At 38.6% G+C, this 20,829-nt stretch overlaps 1 protein-coding gene across 1 annotated transcript; it reads left to right on the forward strand.

Moving 5' to 3' along the window:
- Positions 1 to 3,131: 3,131 nt before the first annotated feature.
- LOC120631228 (transmembrane protease serine 9-like) lies at positions 3,132 to 20,339 on the forward strand. The gene is made up of 10 exons (XM_039900710.1): positions 3,132 to 3,366; positions 4,160 to 4,427; positions 6,247 to 6,333; positions 9,474 to 9,661; positions 11,046 to 11,136; positions 15,554 to 15,765; positions 18,155 to 18,422; positions 18,846 to 18,941; positions 19,334 to 19,527; positions 20,235 to 20,339. The coding sequence occupies exons 1-10, from the start codon at positions 3,175 to 3,177 to the stop codon at positions 20,337 to 20,339; spliced, it is 1,701 nt and encodes a 566-aa protein (XP_039756644.1). The 5' UTR covers positions 3,132 to 3,174.
- The last annotated feature ends 490 nt before the right edge of the window (positions 20,340 to 20,829 follow it).

Consider the following 20,829-nt stretch of genomic DNA (forward strand, 5'->3'; position numbering starts at 1 on the left):
TCAAATAGGAGAAAGATTTTTCCGTTTTACGCCATTTTCCTGCTTTATATTGTGGCCGAAAACCCTGGTCACGCCTGTGGCATTTAGCTGTGTTTCTGTTTTAACAAAAATAATTCATGAGCATCTTAACAAATACACGTCCTTGAGGTTCCATTTTTTCTTATTTCACTACAAGTTAGCCCTAGGCTGCAATCACACCTGCTGGTAAGTGGGTCTCACTGACTGTATCATCACTTACCACCAGGTATGATTGCAGTCAAGGGCTTACTTTTAGTAAAATAAATAAAATGAGTTGGATCGATAGAAATCTTAGTGACATGACAATAGAAATGACGCGTCAACTTGTCGCCGCAAATGTGACTCAGACCACACAAATTGTTATTTGAAACTAGAAAAACATTTGTAACAGTTAGCGCCTACATTGCCTCTTACGCTATGAAACAACTAGAGCACGCCTGTATGACTCCTAGCGCGTAGTACTCCCACTCCGAAGTTGTAGTGATACGGCCGCTGAGATCCGTCGTTAGGTGACAAGCGATTTTTATACTTAAACTAATAATAATATGTTCTTCATCATCATACCTAAGTCAAAGTCAAGAATTTCTTTATTAAAATAGGCACATATTTGGCACTTTTGAAACGTACGTTACATGTAAAATATAACATAGAAGTGCCTTGATGGCGATAACTAAATTCGTCAACTTAAAACTAAAGCTACGAGGGTTCCAAACGCGCTCTGTTCTAAGCCCAAGAGCCCACAACAAACTTAGCCGGTTGTTTTTTATTTGTTATCACCATCTCACATTGTCACTTAAAACTATTAAAGAAGCAACCTGGTTGGAGCAATAATTTACACCTAAGCATTTTTATCGTAGACGTAGTCCTTAATACTATAATAGGACTTTTCTATAAGCTTACGCTTAACACGAACTTTGAACTTTTTCAGAGACATCTCCAAGATATTAACTGGTATTTTATTGTAAAATTGTATACAATTTCCTTAAATGAATTACTTATTTTATGTAGTCTAGTATACTGCACTGCAAGGATTAACTGCAAGCAAGTATCAACCTATTACCTGCCTACTACAAGGTACGGGTCTCCAACAATGAGAAGAGTTTAGGCCGTTGTTAACCGCGCTGGCCCAGTGCGGATTGGTGGACTTCGCAAGCCTTCGAAAACAGAGAACTTTCAGGCATGCAGGTTTCCTTACGATGTTTTCCATCACCGTTGAAGCAAATGATATGTTGAAATCGCAAATAACTTAGAAAAGTTAATGGTGCGTGCTGCGATTCCAACACGGCCCCCGAATGTGAAGCCGAATTCCTAACCACTAGGCTATTAATGCTTCAAATCATATGTTACTACTGCTTAAACTGCGAAAGGTACTTCTAGTGTCTTGTTCTTGGCCCTTCTCATTTCTTCTTCTTGCGGTGCCTCTCCGACTAGCGAAGGTTGGCAGTTAGCTTCGTAAATTCTTGTCTATTTTTCGCGAGGCGAAATAATTCTGCTGCACTCGCGATTCCAGTCCACTCTCTGATGTTACGAAGCCAGGACTTTTTTCTGCGACCAGCGCCTCTTCTTCCTGTAACTTTTCCCATCATGGTAAGTTGATGGAGCTCATATCTCTCGTGCATTAGCACGTGGCCCAGATATGCAACTTTTCTCATCTTGATGGTGTGCAAAAGTTCACGCCGTTGGTTGACGCGTCCTTCTCATTTAACAACGTCCAATTCAGCTTCACATCTCGTGTAATTTCGTCGCCTCACTTTTGACTGTAGGTACAAAAATCATCATCTTTATCACATCGACCCATTACCGACCCACTACAGAGCATGTGTCGGGAACGGGTTAAGGCCAACCAAGCTGTCCCAGTGCGGATTGGTGGTGGAGTACAAAAATAATACTAAGCTTTTACTTGTTCGTCAAAAAGATTTCCACTCTGTACATATTTACTGGTCTAATTTGAAAAGTTTTCAGGGTTACTAACATTTTCTAAAATTGTATATAATATATTGTGTAAATTGTGTAATTATGAAACGTTTCGTGTTTTGTATAGAGAGTTATATTGTCAGTGTAATTGTTTAGAAATATATTAATAAAAATCGTTTAACTATTACGTATAAATGTTATTATTTTTCTCCCAAATACCTCTGCTTTGTTATTATAAAAAAACATGGTAATCGGCTTTTCTCTGTAAGAAATATTGCAATGAAAAAAAATATCGTTTTGGCTCCAGCATCGATTATAGAGGGCTCTCTAAAAAATAATCAGAAAACAGCCGCGGACGATCTGATCTAAAAAAAATCTCACTGCCCCTCTGCGTAAGTTTTGATATTGGTACATTTCACACGCCTATACTAATAGTCAACATTTTAGTTTTTACCAAAGGTTTGACAGTGCACTCTTTCAAAATTGATTCAATTGTACAAAAATCTCAAATTTTAATGAAACTTGGTGTCCGATAATAAGATAACTAGATAATGCGTTATAATAAAACTTTCAATGTATTAAATATCTTTTTTCTATTGTTAGTTTAGTTTTTTCTACAAACATAGAATAAGGCGGTAGATACATTTATAATTTTTTTTTTATCATGTTACGCCAAAAAAGTATAACTTCTAACGCGTGTACATAAGTATCTTTTTAAATTTTATTTCCAGTTACTACGGTTAATTACTACGGTTGGACAAATAACAAACATTCCGTCAAACTGTAGAACAATTTTGGACGGGATCAGTTCTCTTATAATATAACTGTAACGACTTAGATACTTAGATATCAGTAGGTTGTCAGAAGGGGGTATATAATCGAGGGATGTTACTTTTAACCAGGGCGCTTTCGCTTTCTCATGTAATGTACGCATCATATGTGCCATCTATAGGCCTACTTAAATAAAGATATTTTAACTACCTCCCGTCTAAGCCGTGCTGACGAACTTCCTTACCCCTCCGTGACGCTGTTACAAAATCTTGCTGTACCTATCTAGTCTAGTATGTGTCGGATGTGTGGCCTTTGTAGTGGATTTCTTAAAAATATATTTTAATGTAATCTTGAGATTGTGAGTAATTTGTAGATCTTTAGGCAGATATGGGTACTTACGAATTTACGTGTAAAATGGTTGATCGATCAGTATAAATAGATTGTAAAGTAACAGCACGCTCAGTCTCCAACATGAAACTCTTGCTGGTCGCTGTGTGCCTGGTACTGGCTGCCTCAGCCGAATATGCTCCCGTGGAAGACTACCACAGGGAGTTCGGCATTCCCGCTGCCGCTCGCATCAAGGCTATGGAAGAGGCCCAAGACTTCGATGGATCAAGGATCGCAGGTGGAACTGAACCGGCACTCGGAGAACAACCGCACTTTGTATGTTTTACCAACTTTTATTTAACAATTTTTTTATACCTAATAAATGTAATGATTTATGTATATATAAATATATAAATACACGTGTATATATATATATACACTCATATATATGATTTATCTGTATATTATGTAGTATTAGTATGTAAAGTATATGTAATGTATATCAATTATTGAATGTTGCACTATCCCTTTTTCCGTACTAAACATGAATCATCAACCAAAGGTTGTCTGGAGGAGATCGTTTCAAGCGATAAGGCCGCCTTTGCGCAAATATATTTATTTACCTTTTGTTTTGTTCAATTTTTTTTTCTTTATTTGCAATAAAGACTTTCTATCTATCTATCTAATAATTGCTGGACCGAGGCCGACCATTAAGAAGGTCGTCTGATGATATAACACGGATAGCAGGAAAAACATGGGCAAGAGCAGCTATGGAAAGACAGTCATGGCTACTCATGGAGGAGGCTTATACCTTCCTTACAACAAATATTGAATCTAACATAGTTTTAAGTAAAATTACTAACCTAAACAATTTGTTGTATTTAGAATTTGGAATCCATTTAAAATTGTATGTAAACCGTCTCATTTTAATGAAATTCGAGGCGCACGACATAAAAACCAACCCTTTATAGCTCATACTGAAAATTTTCTTCTGTTTATATCATATGCATTTTCTGTGCATACCCTCTATGCACGCCAATGAAAGTTATTATTATTGTTATCGAGAAGTTTGACAGACAACCTAACACGAATGTGTGTCCTAACCTAACACGTCGTGTTTTTGTTTTAGGCCGGTTTGCTGATCATTCTGGCTAACGGCTACATGTCGGTATGCGGATCCTCCATCCTCACCAACACGAAGCTGGTGACCGCAGCTCACTGCTGGTCGAGTCCATCCATGCAGGTTCACCAATTCACTGTCGTGTTCGCCTCTTTGCGCCTCTACTCCGGCGGGCTTCGCGTCAACACCAGAACAGTGGAACAGCATGCCAACTTTAATCGCAGAACCTCTGAAAACGACATAGCTATAATAACTGTTCCTCATGTCGCTTTTACCGGTAAGTATTTACTACTTACCCATATACTAACACCTACCTCTTTTCTATGTTTTTGTCTTTTTGCGTCTTTGGTTGCCTGGAAGAAATCGCTATGTAGCGATAAGGCCACCAAATTGTACTTTCTTGCTCTATGAAAATTAAGCTTCAGGCAGTGGTCCGACCGCCGACGATAAACGAGAAACGAGTTGTACTAGAAACTATTAACGATTGGCGACGCGAGTGTGTAGTTTCAATAGTTTTGTCGCCGGCCTATAAGCGAGTGTGTAAGTGCGACGAGCGATATTCGCGCCATTCATACGTTATTGCGTTATCCATACGTCTACTTTCAATGCCGCACTGTAGAGAAATGATCAAGCGAATAATGAAAACCGCCGATAGTTAGTCGTTTTCTCGCCGGCGGTCGGACCACTGCCTAAGGTGCATCCTCAGGAGATGTTGACTTTACAATGAATAATTGTATAGTCAACATCTCCTGAGGATGCTTCGGTTTTGGAGCGAAACGTGCGTAGAGGGTACATTGCCGAAGATCTGTTTGGTGTGGAGTACCTATAAGGATTAAAGAAATTATAAATTACAACACACCGATTCTCCTGCTTTTCGCGGAGTAAAGCAAATAAAGCTTAATTTTCATAATATATCATGGATTTCCGCAAAGTAACGCCTGCTTCTATCTATATCTTCTATAAGGTTGCTTGGAAGCATCCGGCTCCGCTTTCAGCTCTCACAAGATAGAAAAATGAATGTTAAAATACAAAATGTAAATTGTTGATGTTGGAAAAGAGCAACTGCTGAGTTTCTTGCCGGCTTCTTCTCGGTAGAATCTGCCTTCCGAACCGGTGGTAGAATCACTACAAACAAACAGACTTGACGTTTCAAAAGTGCTTATATTTGGCCTACTTGAAATAAATGAATTTTGAATTTTGAATTTATCCAATATTCTTGCTCTATGTTTATATCTCTGTAACTACTTTTTTCTTTGGTGTACAATAAAAGGGTATTCATTCATTCATAACCTCCGAAACGTTATCGCTAAAGTCCAGTACAAGTTTTGCTCGCTCGTAACGAGCACTTTTCGCATATCAAACTATATGTATCGTTATAGAAAAATGAGCCTTACACAGTACACGGGTCTCCTCTCTGAATAAGAAGGGCTTAGGCCGTAGTCCACTGCGCTGGACAACTGCGGATTGGTAGACTTCAAACGCCCTTAAGATGTTTTGTCACGATGTTTTCCTTCACCGTGAAGCATGTGATATTATTGCTTAAATTAATTTCAAGCCGCTCCGCTTTCGTCTCACACAAGGTAGAACAATGATTGTTAAATGGTAAAATTAAGTTGGAAAAGAGCAACGGCTGAGTTTCTTGCCGGCTTCTTTTTGCTAGAATCTGCCTTCCGAACCGTTGGAAAAGTCACTACAAACAGACATGCGTTTCAAAAGAACTTATATCAGGCCTACTTGAAATAAATGTATTTAAAATTTGAATATCAACTCATTACCGCCCATTACAGGGCACGATCTCCTCCCACAATGAGAAAGGATTATGGCCGTAGTCCACCACGCTGGCTCAGTGCAGATTGGTGGACACCACACACCTTTGGGAACATTATCGAGAACTCTCGGGCATGCAGGTTTCCACACGATGTTTTCCTTCACCGTTAAAGCATGTGATATTTAATCGCTTAAATTTAAAACTCACATAACTCAGAAAAGCTAGCGATGCCTCTGAAAGGAAAGCCGAAGCCTTAGCTACTAGTTTATCGCCACCACCTTCTGTTATCTATGTGTTAATATTCCTAGCCTTGTACTTATACTTTCAGCTCACATCAGCAATATCAACATTGCTACCGGAAGCGAGCTGTTCGTCGGCTCCTGGGCTGTCGTCGCCGGCTTCGGAAGAAATGGTGGTGAGTGGGGTTTGACAGTACATCATGACGATCCTGTTATAATTTTTACGTCGCGTCGTGATGGAAACGCTTAGGAATTGCTGTTTGTTTAATTTCTGTAACACTAAACAAATGCCAAACACGTCGTAAACTTCAAAGTTCAACATGCACCTGGGGAGTTTTTTGACGATGGGTTCGATCCCATGAAATTTTATTTATTTATTTATACTCTTTATTTGTATACCACTCAGAAAAACGAGACAAAAAAAGAACAAACACATGAAGAATGAAGCAGGATACAAAAGGCGGCCTTATCGCTAAGTAGCGATCTCTGCCAGGCAACCTTAGGATTAGGAAAACTAAAAAGAAAACAAATAGGTGGGGTACACTATTTAGTGCATACATACGAATATCTACATACTAATACATAAACCAGACTACACAAATATAAAAAAATAATACTATTGATAAATATAAAAATAAATATACTAATACATATCTTAATATACCATAAATACTTAAATATGAGTTTGAGTAGATAAATAAATAATAATAGTCGTCTTTACGGAGCGAGATAATGAGCCTTAACAGCATTTTTAAATATGCCCAATGACTTCGACTGTCTTATGTTCAATGGGAGTGCATTCCACAATTCAGTAGCTTTGACAGTGAAGTTCTGGTCTGGTCTGGTGCGAGACTTCGGCCGTGGCTAGTTACCACCCAGCGACAAAGACGTGCCGCTAAGCGATTTAGTGTTCCGGCGCGATGTCGCGTAGAAACGGATCAGGGGATGACTACCATACTCTCTGACAGGTTAGCCAGCTACCATCTTAGACTGCATTCTCACTTACCACCGACTACAGGTGAGATTGCAGTGGAGGGCTAACTTTTAGTGGAATAAAAACAAGTTTCATAACGTTTACGTTATAGCTCGTTTAATATCCTAACTTAGTATGCGGTGTACTAACAAGATGGAAAATAAAATATCTAAAAAATGTTTGTTTATTTGTTTGTTTTGTCGTCCACGCCCTAAGTCACCAATCAACTTGATATATGGTAAAGAGTTAGTTGATAGGACGGAGTGTTGAAGTCACATAGACTACTTTTTATCCCAGGAATACAAACTTTTCCAATTGGATGTGTAAACAACTCTAATAAAAGAGGACGAAAAACGCGGGCAACATCTATTCTTTAAACCCCGTCGCAGCGAAGGGGTGTAAAATGTTTCTGTGAGTGTTGGTGTGTGTGTTCGTTTACGATTTCGTTTCTGTTTATTTTGTTTGTAAATGGTGGACAAGGGTAGCTAGCCTCGACCAAAGCCTCCCAGACCAGACCAGACCAGGGAAATTTATAATTCAGAAATTATAAATTCCCGAATTGCCCTTGCCGGTAATCAAACCCGGGCCCTCCTTCTTAAATTACACAGCCCTAACTGTTGCGCCTGGAAGGTCGTCCAAAACAAATTTATGAAACAAAGCTAACCTTGTTTTAAATTTTTTTTTTCTGCCTGAGATATTTTCCTCCAATATGCCTGTTATCTTACAAATTGTTACCAGCGGCTCCCAGCGACCTCACCTGCCATATTCTATAACTGGAAAATGTTTGTGTGAAAACATGATTGTTTTTCAATGTCTGGGTGTTTATGTGTATCCCTACTAATATTATAAATGTCAATGTAAGTTTGTTTGTTACGCTTTCACGCAAAATCTACTTAACCGATCCTCATGAAACTTTGTACACATATTCTTGGAATTGTAAGAAGTAATATAAAATACTTTTTATCCCGTCATTAAGATCGGTTCCTTTGGGAGAGGGGATGAAGGTGTTTGACGATTTTACACCATAGCTCCGACAAATTATAACCGATTTAAATAATTATTTTTGTACTATGGAGGTTAGTTAGATCTGAATGTGGTTGGAGATAGAGGACAGAACTCCTCAGCGGACAGCAGCAAACCCCTCATTTAAGGCTTAGCGATACTTAATACTTTAATTTTTTTAGAACTACAACTAAATTTATTGTCACATCTCATGCCCAGCTCTCTCCATTTCCTTTAATCCTTAGCGTTCCTCATCCACAAAGGTCCACTCATACTTAATCTTTTCCATTTCTTATTCCGTGGTAATAATAAAAAGTCAATAGTCACGATGAATTGGTATTTGCTCAGCAACATGACCCGCCCATGTCCATTTTAGCAATCTAACTAGCCTCATGGCGTCGCTAACTCCCGTTCTTTTGCTTAGTTCGTGGTTATTTACCCTGTCTGACAACTTTACCCCCAGCATGCTCCTTAGCGCGCAGCGTTGGTCGACCCCCAACGAGGTGGACAGACGACATTAAGCGCGTCGCAGGTAGCCGTTGGATCCAAGCGGCTCAGAATCGTGGAACTTGGAACTCCCTACAAAAGACCTATGTCCAGCAGTGGACGTCTATCGGTTGATGTGATGATGCTCCTTAGTCCTTCCACCTTACTTTTGGCTTATCGCAATTTTCGCCTCATCCGCTTTCCTAAGTGTCCATGATTGGCACCAATTAATTAAGCATTGTACATCGTGATAGCGCATTGGTTAGGAGCTCGAGTTCACTTTCGGGGCGGGGCCGAGTTCGAATCCCATCGCACGCACCTCTAACTTTTCCAAGTTATGTGTGTTTTAAGTAATAAAAATATCATTTGCTTCAACGGTAAAGGATAACATCGTGAGGAAACCTGCATGCCTTAGAGTTCTCCATAATGTTATCAAAGGTGTGTGGAGTCCACCAATACGCACTGGGCCAGCGTGGTGGACTACGGACTCAACCACTGCTCATTGTGAGAGGAGGCCCTGTAATGGACCGGTAATGGGTCGATGTTACCTGGTTTTTATGCTCTTCATTACCTATTTCAGGCTCCAGAATTTTTTCCATCCTACGGCAATCCGTCTCTAAAGCTATTTCTCCGTTTGGTCTTCGAATGATGTTAACTGGCCAACGCATATGTATTCGTTTAGATAATTTGGGTACTATGTATTGTTAAATCGCTTGAGGTCAGTCAGGATGGACTTTGAGATGTGGGTGTTACTTGTTAGATAGGCGATAATGAGCGAGTCGCAGGGAAGCCCTGGATGTAAATGTATTTTGCTCCAATATGCCTGTAATCTTGCAAATTGTATCGTTTTAACAGGCACCCTAAATAACGAAGTTTTAAGAAAAGTGAGCGTGCAAGTCGTCACCAACGATGTCTGCGCTGGCACGTTCTCCGGCAGCGTCTTCGAGTCCTCCATCTGCGTAGCCACGTCCGGCGGCAAAAGCCCGTGCCTCGGTGACGACGGCGGCCCCCTCGCCATCGGCTCGGGCGAAAGCCGCACACTGGTGAGCCCACTATACTCTTGTTATAAGATTTGCTCGCTGGCAGTCGTTTTCACATATCACACTCTGTTTCGTCAAAGTAAAAGATTTAAGAGTTGCAATGTGTTTCCGATTTTTTTTTTCTTACCATTTAACGACCTCCACGGCGCAACGGTTAGCGCTGTGAATTTAAGTATGAGGTCACGGGTTCGATTCCCAGCAGGGGCAATTTCTGAATTCTCTCTGGTGTAGTCTGGCGAGAGGCTTTAGCCGTGGCTAGATACCATCCTACCAACAAAGCGGCACGTCTAAGCGATTAAGTGTTCAGGTGCGATGTCGCGTGGAAACCGATTAGGAGTATGACTACCATACTCCCTAACAGGTCAGCCCGCTACCAACTTAGACTGCATCATCACTTACAACCAGGTGAGATCGCAAGAAAAACGATCAACATCCACTGATGGACATAGGTCTTTTGTATGGAGTTCCAAGCAAGCAAGCACCTTACGTTTGAAGCAGGCTATACATTAAAAAAAACGTGTGTGTACTTATGTACACGCTTTAGAAGTTATACTTCGTTGGCGTAACAGGATAAAAACTTATCAAAAATTTTATCTTTCGTCTTATTCTACGTGTAGAAAAAACGACACTAACAAAAGAAAAAAAGGATATACATTGAAAGTTTTATTATAATGCATTATCTAGTTAAATGAAGTGTATTTAAATATCACAAAAAAAAATCTATATAATTAAAGAAATTGATATTATAAACATAATTAAATTGGGAATACTAGTAGACTCATTATCAGACAACCAAGTTTCACTCAACATTAAAATTTCTGATTTTAGTACAATATAATCAATTAAATTACCGGAATGAGCTCGCAGACTTTGACAATTGAAAGTGTAAACTGTCAAACCTTATAGCTAACTTCATGGTGTCGGTTTTTTGTGACGGTGACGGCGCGCGCATCGTAAAAGTCTACTCTCGTCATTTTTCCATAACGCGCCAAAAGTAGTATAACTTCAAAAATAAAACGAATTGGTTACTTTTTAAACATTCGATCTTATGAACAGTCATATCCACCCATTACCGGCTCATTATGAGAAGGGGTTAAAACCGTAGTCCACCACGCTGACCCAGTGCGGATTGGTGGACTTAACAACTTTCAGAACATTATGGAGAACTCTTTACGCATGCAGGTTTCCCCACGGTGATTTCCTTCTATGTAGAAGCAAGTAATATTTCAATTGATTCGAACTCTGTCCCCCGAAAGTCCAAGTCCTACCCACTGGGCTATCACCGCTTTAATGAATAGTTATTTCTTTGTAAATATTTAATTAGCGTTGGCCCTCGCGGGAAAAGTTTATGTTCGTGAGAGTGTTTTAAACGCATTATTTTTCACAGGTCGGTGTATTATCTTACACCCATCACGCCGGCTGCACCCTTGGCCACCCCGCAGTGTTCACCAGAGTCAGTTCCTTCGCCGAATGGATCCGTGAACGCTTATAAACAAACCAAACACAGCGACTATGAAGCGTTGACGTAAATGACAATATTATGAAGGGAAGTTTGTAACTACATCCGTTAGTTTTATCTAAAGCTAAGCGAGTTTCGAAAACGACCTGTTGCGAAGAAGAAGCCCACAAGAAACAATATTTTTTTTGTTATTACTATCTCAGTGTCAATTTGTAATTAATAAAATATACCTAAGCTTTTTATCGTTTATCGTTTTTATCGTTTATGTAATCCTTTATTATATAGAAACACATAAACACATTTTTTTAACAGCAGCGTCATTATCATCATTTCAACTCATTACTGGCGTAGTACAGGGTACGGGTCTCCTCCCACAATGAGAAGGGTTTAAGGCCGTAATCCACCACGCTGGCCCAATGCTGATTGGTGGACACAATAATATTATTGAAGGTCAACAATTATCTATAAGTCCAATTGAATTATATTGTGTATCGTCCATAAGCTTCTGAGATCTACTATCTGAATATATGTATTTATAAAAACTACGTCACGGACCTTGACTGATTGAACACTGCTCGCTTTTTTCGCTCGCCCGTGATAATTATATCACGGGCGGTGTAAAGCGGTTTTTTACAAATCCCGTGGGATATTAAATTCAAATTCAAATTCAAATTCAAAATTCATTTTTTTCAAGTAGGCCTAATATAAGCACTTTTGAAACGTCAAGTCTGTATGTTAATAGTGATTCTACCACCGGTTCGGAAGGCAGATTCTACTGAGAAGAAGCCGGCAAGAAACTCAGCAGTTGCTCTTTTCCAACATCAACAATTTACATTTTAACATTCATTTTTCGATCTTGTGAGAGCTGAAAGCGGAGCCGGATGCTTCCAAGCAACCTTGCCATTAAAAAATTCATCAATTGTATAGTAACCTCGCTGTAATAAATGTGTTTTAACAAATTCTTTAAACTTGTGCATTGGCAGGTCCAAATCACCTTAGGAATCATATTATAAAAGCGTATACTCAATCCCACAAATGACCTCTGTACCTTACGCAGACGATATGCAGATGACACTAATTTATGACCATTTCTTGTAAGTTGACTGTTTATGTCCACTTTTTGTTTATAAAGACTAATATGTTGTCTTACAAATACTATATTGTTATAAATATATTGTGAAGCTACATTAAGTATGCCTATTTCTTTAAACTTCTCACGGAGGGATTAAAAAGTAGCCTGTGTTACTGAACTATGCCATGCCATCTTAGCCAAATGATAAACGACTAGACACCGGGAGGTATCTATGCATCGTTCGAGTCCATGTAGGACTGAGGTGCATAGATAATGCAGTCGTATTTACATCGAAATACCCACCAACACAATGTCATGAACATTGGTTGTTAATCTAATATAATTTTGTTTGTTTCTTGAAATCTCTCTATTAACTATTTAATGAAATACCTGGCAAATATGAATTTATACTTATCGAAAGTTTAGCTATTTACCCACTTCATAAATTTACTGTGACACAAAACTCAAGCTGATTGGTTGCTTGATTGGGGCGCGACAGAAAGATAAATAAACAGACAAACACTCTTCGTATTTATAAAGTCAAAGTCAAAGTCAAATATTTCTTTATTCAAATAGGCACATAGATGGCACTTTTGATGCGTTGATTATATACAAAATGTGTACATAGCAGTGAGTAGTGATGGCGATAACTACAATCGTAAACTTAAAACTAAAGCTACAAGGGTTCCAAACGCGCCCTCGTCTAAGAAGAAGCCCACAACAAACTTATGCGGGTGTTCTTTTTGTTATCACCATCTCACATTTTTATTAGAAAATATTTAAGAAGCAACCTGGTTAGAGCAATTGTTCACACCCAAGCTTTTTTTATCGTTTACGTAATCCTTTATACTATAATAGGACTTTTCTATAAGCTTTCGCTTAACACAAACTTAGAACTTTTTTAGTGACATCCCCAAGATATCAACCGGTAATTTATTGTAAAATTAGGAATATCCTTCCTCCTTCCTTATTATATTCCTTTAAATGAATTGCTTATTTTGTGTTTATTGCAGTCACATTTTCTTTTAAATTTTGATATATTTTTGTGAACATACATTGAATTTTTAAATATGTATTGGCTGTAGACTGTCATTATTTTAACATCTTTAAATTTATCTCTCAATGACTCTCTCGAACCCATTTTATAGATCGCACGAACAGCCTTCTTCTGCAGCACGAAAATAATGCCAATATCAGCAGCATTATCCCATAACAAAATTCCATATGACATAATGCTGTGAAAGTAACTAAAATAGACTAGCCTAGCAGTTTCTTTGTCTGTCAGGTGTATCTTCTTTCCTGCATAGGCAGCAGAACTATGCCTGTTCGATAAATTATTTACATGAGGGCCCCATTGAAGTTTAGCATCTAACGTTATTCCTAGAAATACTGTTGTATCCACCGGATTCAATTTCCCACTATTAAGTAGTATAGTGGTTTGACATGTTTAACATTTGCTAATGTAAATTTTATGCACTTAGTTTTATTTCCATTTAAAACCAAATTATTAGCTTCAAACCATTGTACTACTTTACGAGAGAGTTGTTTACATCGTCAAAAGCTAATTCACGTCTATTAATTTTGAACATAAGTGATGTATCATCAGCAAACAATACTATCCCGTGATTGTCCTTAACTAGGTAAGGCAGGTCATTAAAGTAAATAACGAATAGAAAAGGTCCTAATATAGAACCCAAAACGTTAACGTATAACGTTAGTTAGGACTAGTTTGGATGCTGCTTTGACTTTCTCATATAGGTAAATTAAAGGTACATACCTACTATTGTTATTTAACAATAGTGAGGTGACGACTTCCCTTTTTACACGCTTTATATTAGCTTCACCTGTATGTATGTTTGTATGTAACCGACCCTTTGAGCTCGATTTTGTCCCACTTTGAACGGTCAAATTTCTTTCAAACTTTGTAGACATATCGAGGACCGATGACAATACACTAATCTGAAAAGATTATTTAAATTTTCAATATAAAAAATAAGATTTTCTAATAATTACTACAGCGCCATCTAGACCCAAATGTAAAAAACCTATGGCGTTACCAACAATGTAAAAAACCTATGGCGTTACCAACAGATGGAGTTCGCGTACCTAACAAATTCCAGAGAAAACATTAAGCTACTAGATGGTAGAGGGCGTTAGCTGTTACTTTTGAATGGCCTGTTTTAAATAATAATTAGAACTTGCATTTCGAGAGACACTCTGATCGGGCACTTAGCAGCATCCGCGTAGGGACTGTTATGGTAGTTACTAGTGATGTCTTAATATAGATTCCTGAGCGGGTAATGGGGCTCTTACCGTACACATTAATAATTTGGAAAATAATTACAGTTACTTAGAGTTATCACGGAATTGATAGTAGATTAGATCAAATAATTGTTTAAAATAAACCAAACTAAAAAGTAGATAATAAATAATAGTTTAAAAAAAAACTAAAAAACACGCTTTTTATAGAAAACCGAACTAAAAAATAGAAAATAAATTTTAATAAATTTAAATTAAGAATAGTGTTAAAAATTTCAATGAATATAAATTAATAATAGTGTGAATAAAAAAAAATATTTAAAAAAAAGCGTAGGGTGCTTTTTAAGATATTACCAAAATAATAATCACTCTACTCATATCTGTCAATAAAATATTTAAAACTATTGACCCACGCTTTTTTTTACAATAAAATATATTTTTTTTATTCACACTATTATTAATTTATATTTATTGAAATTTTTAACACTATTCTTAATTTAAATTTATTATAATTCATTTTCTATTTTTTAGTTCGGTTTTCTATAAAAAGATTGTTTTTTAGTTTTTTTAAAACTATTTTTAAAAGCGAGGGAAACCTGGATAACAAAACCAGCCGTGTATTATTTTTGCTATCATCAATACATTTGAAATATTTGACTTTGACTTTATGATTTAGGTATATGTATATACAGTGGAATCCGAATTGGAAGGCGATTCAACGCCACGTGTATGGAGACCTTTATAATATGTGAACCAGTAATTATTTACCGTTGTAATCTACTTATTAACCTTAATTACAGATAAATCTAGATATTAACATATAATCAACGATTTGGGTTTTTACCAACGGAAGCTTCAACAAAAACAAAGATTATTTTCCTTAAAATTCTTTAAATACATTACTTAAGATCTTCGTAAACCTTAACATGTGAATCGATAACTTTTTTATTTACGTTACATTTCGATAATCCTAGTTGACAATTACATATCATTTTAATCCTCAGATCAGAGCGGATTTGTAGTTCGATATATAGATAAAAGTAAAATATCATATCAATGGACAGATACCTGAAGTGTATAAAAGGGTAGTGTTTGTGAAGTTTAGCACACACAGTCTCCAAAATGAAACTCCTACTGGTCGCTGTAAGCCTGGTACTGGCTGCCTCAGCCGAATATGCTCCCATCATGCAAGACTACCACAGGGAGTTCGGCATTGCCGCTGCCGCTCGCATCAAGGCCATGGAAGACGCCCAAGACTTCGACGGCTCAAGGATCGCAGGTGGCACTGCTTCAACGCTCGGAGCTCATCCTCATGTGGTAAGTCTTGAAATCTTATGGTAAAACGGAGACCTTAGATCACTCTGCTATATTCCTATCCATCCTTCTGTACGTGCCCTTTAACGCAGCCCGTTGAGCCATTTAAGCCGTTAAGCTTTTTGCGGTTGCTCTGATGCTGCGTTATCGTAGGGCTCATCAATTTTATGTACACTATGGCATATGGGTACCTAAGTCTAAGTCTAGTTTCGAGAATATCTGGTGAATATCTGGATATAGAAAACTCCTCAGCGGACAGAAGCAATCTCCTCACTAAAGATATATCGCTAGTAGCAGTATATTTAATCGGTTAACATGTTAACAGTGCCTTATATGCAACGAAGACTACGATTTCGATTATTCCTTTAACTATTTAAATTGGTGGGAGCAGTAGATTAATGGAAGACCGCTCTGTCTGCAACTGCCCGAGACGCAGATTCAAATACTGTCGGTACGCAATTATTAATATGCATTTAAAAAATAATTGATAATTTTCAACGAATTAGTTTGGCCATCAAGAGGGGAAATGATGCAAGCATCTTAGGAAATGTGCCTCGCTGCGGTGGTTTCGAGGACGTTTTAGATTTTATTTAGTTTTTAAATAGTTTATTTTAGGTTATAGTTATGTATTAATAAAAATTATATTTTAGAGATAATCAAATTTAAAAAATATACTTATTTAAAATATCCCAATTTTCAATATTGTGTATAGTATTCTACTAGTCTAGCCCTTGCATTTGATACCCATACCTTTGGAGTTGTGAAAAAATATTTTATCACCAATTTTTTGACGGCTGCCATTTTTGACAGATTATCATGAAAAATAGCTAGGAACAAAACAAAACCAAAATTGCTTCATTCGTTCGGGAAATACAATGCCACATTTATATAAAAATTTATACCTACCAATCCTCTTATATTTGCGGCTTCTTTTTACTCACCCAACCTTAAAGCCAATCGCAACGAGAGGAGGCCTAAACATATCCTTCACGACCCAGACGATCGGATTACTACTGATAATGCTCCCAGGACACACAATGAACCTCTGGACAGCGTCCTCGCCGGCGTAGACGAGGTCCCAACTTCTGACGTCATCGGGACGTGGGCTCACACCACGGCCTCGTAGGCGTGCGGACTAATCACCGTCCGATACCCTTTCACTCCAACCGTCGCCTGAGCTGAGGGTCGGCCTCACATGAGGCGCCCTCAGGCCAACGATCCCTTAACATGTTCGAGCCCTAAAGTTCAGAATCATTCCGAGGCACGCAAACAAGTCCGCGTTACGCTGTTAAAATTATTAGAGTTAATCAGCTGCACAACTACGCAAAAAAAAATACCTGCATTCACGCCCTTAAACTGGAACACAGACTTAAAACAATGCTGTTTAGCGGCAGAAATAAGCATGGCGGTACTTCACAGCGGAAAAGCCCCGCGCACGTCTCTATTTAGACCCAATGTTGCTAGCTTACACACTTTTTCCCATTTTCTACTGTCGAGGTGTCATAAAATGCTCTACTACTACTAAAAAATTGAAATATATTTGTCATTGAATTAAGATCATTATTGTGTTCAGTGCTTTGTGTCCAAGAACAGCGGAAAAGCCCCGCGCACGTCTCTATTTAGACCCAATGTTGCTAGCTTACACACTTTTTCCCATTTTCTACTGTCGAGCTGTCATAAAATGCTCTACTACTACAAAAATATTGAAATATATTTGTCGTTGCATCAAAAATATACAGAATCCTCATTCAGCCATTATTGTGTGCATTGCATTGTGTCCAAAAACTCACAATTTAGACCCGCGGAATGTTGCTAGCTCGCAAACATTTTCCCATTTAATGGTAAACTTTTAGATCATTAGAGGTAAAATAATAATTACTTTCGAGCTGTCATAAAAGCTTGTCCTACTTACTAAAAAATTGAAATATATTTGTCATTGAATTAAGAATATACAAAATCCTCATTCAGCCATTATTGTGTGCAGTGCATTGTGTCCAAAAACAGAGCAAATGCCCGGCGCAAATCTCACTTTAAACACGCGGAATGATGCTAGCTCGCAAACTTTTTCCCATTTCATGGTAAACGCTTAGAACATTAGAGGTAAAATAATAATTACTGGTAGGCAGATGACAGTAATTATTATTTTAATGCCAATGGTGGTTTATCAATCCGCACTAAACCAGCGTGGTAGACTACGGCCTGAACCCTTCTCATTCTAAGAGGCGACCCGTGCCCTGTAGTGGGCCGTACCTAATGGGTTGATGATGTGCTAAATGGTATGGGGTGACTAGTTGGTACGTGAAACACTACTAAACCGGAGTGGTTTTTGATGCTTTAACATTAGTCGTGTACACGGTTTTTGTAGGTTCCTAATTCTGTGATATTTGTACAGGGCGGTTTGGTGATCACCTTGGCAAGCAACCAGCAATCAGTGTGCGGGTCCTCGGTCATCAGTAACACGCGCATATTGAGCGCGGCTCACTGCTGGCAGCACGGGACCAGCACGGCCCGCCAGTGGACCGTGGTACTGGGATCGGTGCGCCTGTTCTCCGGCGGCACACGCATCAACACCAACAGGGTGACAATGCACGCCGGGTACAACCAGAGGACTCTTTTGAACGATATCGCTGTAGGCATTATTAATCACGTCACGTATACCAGTAAGTATCAATTGGTGTATTGACTTTCTTTTTTCTTCTTCTCAGGTGTCAAATGTCACCTGCCAGACGTCACTGTCACCTGCGAGTTGTCACATGTCAAATGTTACTTTGATTTCGATGAACACCAAATTCCTTAGTCCACATCTAGTTGCCACCAGATGAGTGCCTGTGTATTATCAATAAAAAGAATTATAAAAAAAAATAACAGACCAAATTATAAATTTCGAATGCTGGGGATCGAATCCGGGACCAAACCCGCTTAAGAGACAGCGCTTACCACTGAACGACTTCGATTAGGGAAGTCGACCAAAGTCAAGCCAAGTAGAGCTAAGAATCTGGCGTGAGACCAATTTTTACCCCTATGGCCTTCAAAGAGAGAACAATTAAGGCTGCAATTTGTTCTTAATAGCTTTATCCTTTCAGACAACATCAACCGCGCCCTCATACCCACCGGGACCAACCAGTTCGTCGGCGTCTGGGCTACAGTCGCTGGCTTCGGAAGGACTGGCGACGGGGCTCGTGAGTGTGATTTTTACAGTATTCATATTTCAGTTAACACATTTGCGCAAGGTTGTGACGGCAGAACAGAAAACAGTTGTCACCGCCAGTGGGGTGCAGTAAAAATAAAAACTTTAGGGTGGGCGTTTTATAACTCATACAATGCCTACCTTTAAGTATTTTATAATTCGTGCTGGAGATTTTTTAAATTTCATTTAATCAGCCTGAGTTAAGAGTTTAAATAAATAAAATAAACAAATTGGTTTAAACCGATAGTTTTGTATCACACTAACTAGATCACAATAAATTAACTCTTATTTATGTTAATTTTAATTTATCACTGAGTGAAACTGTTTTTTTTCAGAATAAATGTGTTTTTAACTAACCTAATAGCGGTAATACTTTTATTTTAGAGCACGGCATCAGTAACAACCAAGCTTTGAGCCATGGAACCTACCAGATCATCTCCAACCAGGTCTGCGCCCGTACTTTCGGCAACAGCATCGCCGCATCTACCCTCTGCGTGGGCACGTCTAACGGCCAGAGTCCCTGCGCCGGCGACTCGGGCAGCGGTCTTATCACGGGCTCTGGAAACCAACGGCAAGTGGTAAGTATTGCGTCGAATAAATCGACTTTTTAATATCAACCATTGATAATATTTAATGTATTAACCTGAAAGTGACGAAACTATAAAATGAATAAATTTCTAATTTTGAACCTTACTACTGACAAAAAACATATTCTAAAATCAATGGGCTAAAATAACACATGCTTCAACGGTGAAGGAAAACATCGTGAGGCGTGGTGGACACGGCCCTAAATCATTCAAATTATGGGAGGAGACCCGTGCCTCGTGGCGGCCGGTAATGGGTTGATATGATGATGATGATGATGATGATGATGATGATGATGAATGAATGAATGAATGAATACCCTTTTATTGTACACCAAAGAAAAGAAGTAGTTACAGAGATATAAATACATATCAAGAGAGTACAATTTGGTGGCCTTATCGCTACATAGCGATTTCTTCCAGGCAACCAATGGCGTAAAAGGAAAAAACATATAAAAAAGAGGTAGGTGGTGCAATAAATAAGATGATGATGACGATGATGATGATTTAAATGGTTACTGATACCAATGCGGTCCGCCCTCGTTTGGTGGCTCTGCAATCTAAAGCTGGCTCAATAACGATTAAGCTTTGCGGTAGAACGAGCTCTGTCGCGAAAAGCTCTAGTACTAAAATACTACTACTACTAAACCTCGCGAAAGACGTATAGGCTACTGCTTCTTTTCAACTGTTCTGTTTTTCAGCTCGGTGTGGTTTCGTTCGGCCACAGCGCTGGCTGCACCCGTGGACACCCCGCCGCGTTCGCCAGGGTCACTTCCTTCGCCACCTGGATCCGCCAACACATGTAAACCAGCTGTTATTACTGAGAGTACCCATTTTTTACACAAATATACGCTATTTATTTACAAAATATCAAAGTGTTTTATTTAAAGCAATTCATGAGTTAACTTTAATAAGAAAAATGCTGCTTAAAAAAATAACCTATAATAAGCAATGTACCATAATAATACTAAATAAAGTCTTCGATAACTGCACTGCAGCAAGGCATAGTTCCTAAGATATATTGCCCTTTTACATCGCCAAACTAATTATATGGCCAAGGTAACCAGCTCTAGGATCACCGGTAGGCTCGTTAACCCTTTTTGACAATTCTTTAAAAAGAGCTCGATCGGATCGGTCCCTACGGTCCTAAAGTCTCAACTACAAAAAGCACAAAAATAAAACTGCTATCTAGGTTTTCATATTTACGCCTCTTGGCCTGCTCGGAACTGGTACAGCCGCACCCACCATTGACGAGGTGGCCTGGATGTGTGATGCAGCTAAAGTAGCATCCCACAC

This window comes from Pararge aegeria, chromosome 17, assembly GCF_905163445.1.
Source record: "Pararge aegeria chromosome 17, ilParAegt1.1, whole genome shotgun sequence".
Classification (NCBI taxonomy): Eukaryota; Metazoa; Arthropoda; class Insecta; order Lepidoptera; family Nymphalidae; genus Pararge; species Pararge aegeria.

Coding starts and splice junctions, on each gene's coding strand:
- LOC120631228 (XM_039900710.1), top strand. CDS start 3,175: ATGAAACTCTTGCTGGTCGCTGTGTGCCTGGTACTGGCTGCCTCAGCC. Junction 18,423..18,845: donor TAATCACGTCACGTATACCA/GTAAGTATCAAT, acceptor TTATCCTTTCAG/ACAACATCAACCGCGCCCTC. Junction 18,942..19,333: donor AAGGACTGGCGACGGGGCTC/GTGAGTGTGATT, acceptor CTTTTATTTTAG/AGCACGGCATCAGTAACAAC.